Source organism: Frankliniella occidentalis, unplaced genomic scaffold (genome assembly GCF_000697945.3).
Source record: "Frankliniella occidentalis isolate FOCC.00 unplaced genomic scaffold, Focc_3.1 Scaffold170, whole genome shotgun sequence".
NCBI classification, from domain to species: domain Eukaryota; kingdom Metazoa; phylum Arthropoda; class Insecta; order Thysanoptera; family Thripidae; genus Frankliniella; species Frankliniella occidentalis.
The window spans coordinates 317,733-321,594 of record NW_026267296.1 but is presented as its reverse complement, the minus strand read 5'-3'; the positions used below and the strand labels follow the sequence as shown (position 1 = coordinate 321,594).

The following is a 3,862-nucleotide window of genomic DNA, read 5'->3' as shown; positions in this document are numbered from 1 at the left end:
ATTTTCAATTTTTTTTTAAATTTAGTATATAATTGAAAATCACTGGAAGCAAACTTACACGAATGAACATAGGCATGAATGAAACTATAATTATGTAGTTACCTACTTCCAGTGGACTTATATTAAATACTGCAATCAAAACATCACAGACTGCTGTCGCCAGCTTTGTACCATTTACCTGAAGAGTTTTAATATAAACCTACTGCAGTCTCTATCTCGATAGAATAATGTTTTTATGCCATGCTAAGGAGTTCGATCGTGTATGGCAGGTAGGCAGGCAGGCAGTCAGGTCAGGTCACACTGCATACGTCGAAGTTCATTTACATTATCGGCCTGATAATAAGTACAGTTAATACCATATGCTGCCTCGTGCTCCCTCTTACCCTGGTCTGCAACATCACAATTTTCGAGAGAATCTTTACAATCTATACAATTTTTGGTCTGCACCTACCCTGACTCCGCCCTACGCCACATAAACTGTACAATTCTGGGTGGGATCAGATCACAATGACGGAACCTCGACTCGCTGTGCCCGTTTTTTGACTGGTCAGCGATTGATCACAATTAAAAGAAACAGCTCGCGCCTCGCTCCCGTTCAGACAGAAAAGGTCGTCTGCACTGGGAGCGAGCTTTAAACTCGCTTGCTTAAAATACTTTTGGCCCAACGTCGAGGAGGCTTCAAAGTAAGGTAGGCGCAGAATGCCTGCTATCACAATGTTATGGTTACATTACGGTGGTTATGGCGCTGCACGCTACTTTCCGACGAAGAAATATGCCATTCTTCGAACAGACCAGGTATCGTTTTCGTCCACCCATTCCTAATCAACCAAAAATCACAAGAAGTTCGCTAACTCAAGAGACTCATAAAATTGCACTACCGTGACACTCCAGAGAGATTTTTCGCCGATGAATATAAAATACACAACAAATCAACGATTGAAAACCACTCACTAGAGAAAAGTCATACCACTATGAATAAATATATGGGGCAATCTTTGACATGCAAGGTGTTGATCAAATAAATGTATTTAAAACTACCATAGATCAATCTGAATCAATTAAATAATTTATGTACAAATTGACATTTGGTAAAGTTCATTCTGGCGTTTTGAACACAGTCAATACTAATAGATTTCAATTTTGCTTCGAATAGAGATATAAGATAAAGCTTTCTGTGATTTCATTTTTCGATAAATAATAATTTCCAATTTCTGTACAGGTTTTGACAAGATGAGTACTTGATGAAAGAGATTAAGCTCTCTTAGAGTAGTTGTATACAACTTAACACAGTCAACAGCACATAGTGCAAAGAACGAGAGTTAACCCCCCAATCAGTACTTGAAAGTACCGGCTATCGCTTCAAGGTATGATTTCTCATCTACGCTAGTTTTCTTATTGTATCAATAACTGATCAGGAGACAATGCAGCGAAACCCTCTTAGGATACGCACAAGAATCACACTGTCCCTTACACACGGAATAAATAAATAAGTTTTTTGGAGACGAGATCGTTAGCTGACACGTTGCTACACAGATTCAAACAATAATACAATCACATACACACTGCAATGCAATTTTGAGCTCCAACCGAACAGCACATGGACTTTTTCAACGACACTCGTAGAAAAGAACCGTTACCTTGAGACTGCCCCCCCGCACTGCCCCGAGGGATAGGCAACACGCTGGCGTCATCGCGGCGTCGAAACGTGGAGATGACGTCACCGAGGCTTGGCCTACCCTCCGGGCTGCGTACACGCATTAGATTGAAGTTGTTGTTGCAGCCTTGAGAACGGCGAGGCAGTCTTTCAGTGGAGTTTATGATGGAAACGTCAGATGCGCCTCTCCGCGATGAATCCCGATCAATTATATCAACCATGAACTACGTATTGTTTTGTACTTCATGGGACTTTACGTTTTTATCCAGCAGGCAGGCAATGGAAGGTCACAGACAATCTTAACTGCCACAGCAGTGGACGCAGACTGCAGCAAGATGTCGAAACCAAATACACCAAGTCACACAGAACAGAATATTAAGATGAAAAAAAAAATGAAGGCAAATAAATTTTGAAAAAGAGCTACCACTACACATATATGGGAAATGCTAGGTATGCATGTATAAATTTGCTTCGTTTGATGTGTGATTCTGAACCATACACTTTTAAAATTATTATCACCATAAATATAACTGACACAGTTAAGTTAATTATTACAAAGTTCCAAATACATCTCTACGGTGTTAAAATACCTTTTAGGGCCTGTCCATGCCTTTGAATTCTCTCTCCGCAACCTCTCCTTTTTTTGAAAATTTAGCTCCACAATGACCGTCCCGCAAAACAAAACTTAGCTCTGTCAAAACGAAACGCGAAAGAAAAATAAAACTCAAAACTCCTCCTTTTAAGCGAGAGACAGAAGAGAACAAAACACAAAAACAAAACAAACTTTGTTGTGCTATGGCCATTCAATAAAATGTTCCACATCAATGGGAATGAGTTAAATGAGATCACAGGACGCGGGACAAAATGGGGGTAGAGGGTTCAGCTGGAGGCGTACGTGCTCAGGTCGTACTTCTGCTGCACAGTTTGGTGGGGCACGTGCATGCCGTGCTGGATCGGCCTCACTGGCAGCGCCTTGTTGCCCACCCGCTCCATGAGCAGCTCCGGCTCGTGGGGAAGGGTGACGATGGCCGTGGGCTCGCTTCGGGCGTCCTCGTAGAGCACGCAGATCGAGCCGTTCTCACCGATCCGGTACGACACCTCGGCCGGGTCGATCCACATGGTGAGCTCGGAGGGGAACAGGCGGTGCAGGTACGAGCCTGGCAGCCCGACGGCGTCCCCGGCCTCGGCGATGACGGGGTCCATGGAGCCGTTGATTCTCAGGCACCGGTAGGCGGAGCCTCGGTGCGGCCTGTCGGGGAACCAGTGGTAGCGGTACCGGTGGGACAGCAGCTCGCTGAGCGAGCCCTTGAACATCTCGAGCTGGGATTCGCTCAAGCTGTTGTGGTGCAGCCGGAGCAGCTGCACCAGGAAGTTGACAGCGGAATGGATTTCGAGCCTCATGTTGCTGGACTGATGCACATTCACACAAAATCACTCGACGGTTGACGCACGCACGACTAGAGGTATCACACTGTTTTCTGGCCCCCCTTCCTTCTCACTTCTCTTCTGCTCTTCTCTCCTCTCCCGTCCCCGGTCCAGGGCGACACTCTCACGCACACACTCACGGACACGTCCGCACGCTCCTGCCTCCTTTGTCTGTCTGCGGCGCTAGCTCACTCGGGCTGGGCTCGGGCCGCACGGGGCCAGCCTCGGGAGCCGCACCAAAGATGGCTGCGGCGGCCAGCCAATGGCAACGCTCGCCCGGCCCCCCTCCACCGGGCCCAGCGGGCCGTGCTGGGCCGCGGCGGAGCGCTAGCGGAGCCTGGCGGGGCCGCGCCGAGGCAGGCCGTGCGCTGAGGCAGTGGAGCGCGCTGCTGCACACCGACTCGAAAAACACATTACTACTGCTATCTATGGGTTTTCTTGCTTTGACTAAATAAAATTGTCCATTTAAAGAACGGGAGACCTCGGATGCACTTTGCTCGGAGGGCCTCCTCACGATTCGAATCGAGTGAAAAACTCAATTCTCCGCGCGAAGTTTCCGCCGTGTGTACCGTGAATTCGCGTCTCGGCTTAAGCCCCCCGCGATTAAGCCACCTGGCGCTGCTTACGCCTCTCGGAGAGATCAGCAGCGGTCGCTATCGCTAGTCTGCGGTGCAGCCACCTCAGTGAGCTGCGCCCGCCGCGCCCACCCCCGGACGGCCACCCCCGGACGGCCACACGGCCCGGGGGGTGCGCGGAGGCGGTGACGCACTTCCTACGCACAAT

At 48.4% G+C, this 3,862-nt stretch overlaps 1 protein-coding gene across 1 annotated transcript; it reads right to left on the bottom strand.

The window, feature by feature from the left end:
* On the bottom strand, positions 1–3,288 carry LOC113214377 (protein BTG2-like). The gene has a single exon (XM_026433723.2). The coding sequence runs from the start codon at positions 3,053–3,055 to the stop codon at positions 2,534–2,536; it is 522 nt and encodes a 173-aa protein (XP_026289508.1). The 5' UTR covers positions 3,056–3,288; the 3' UTR covers positions 1–2,533.
* Positions 3,289–3,862: the final 574 nt, after the last annotated feature.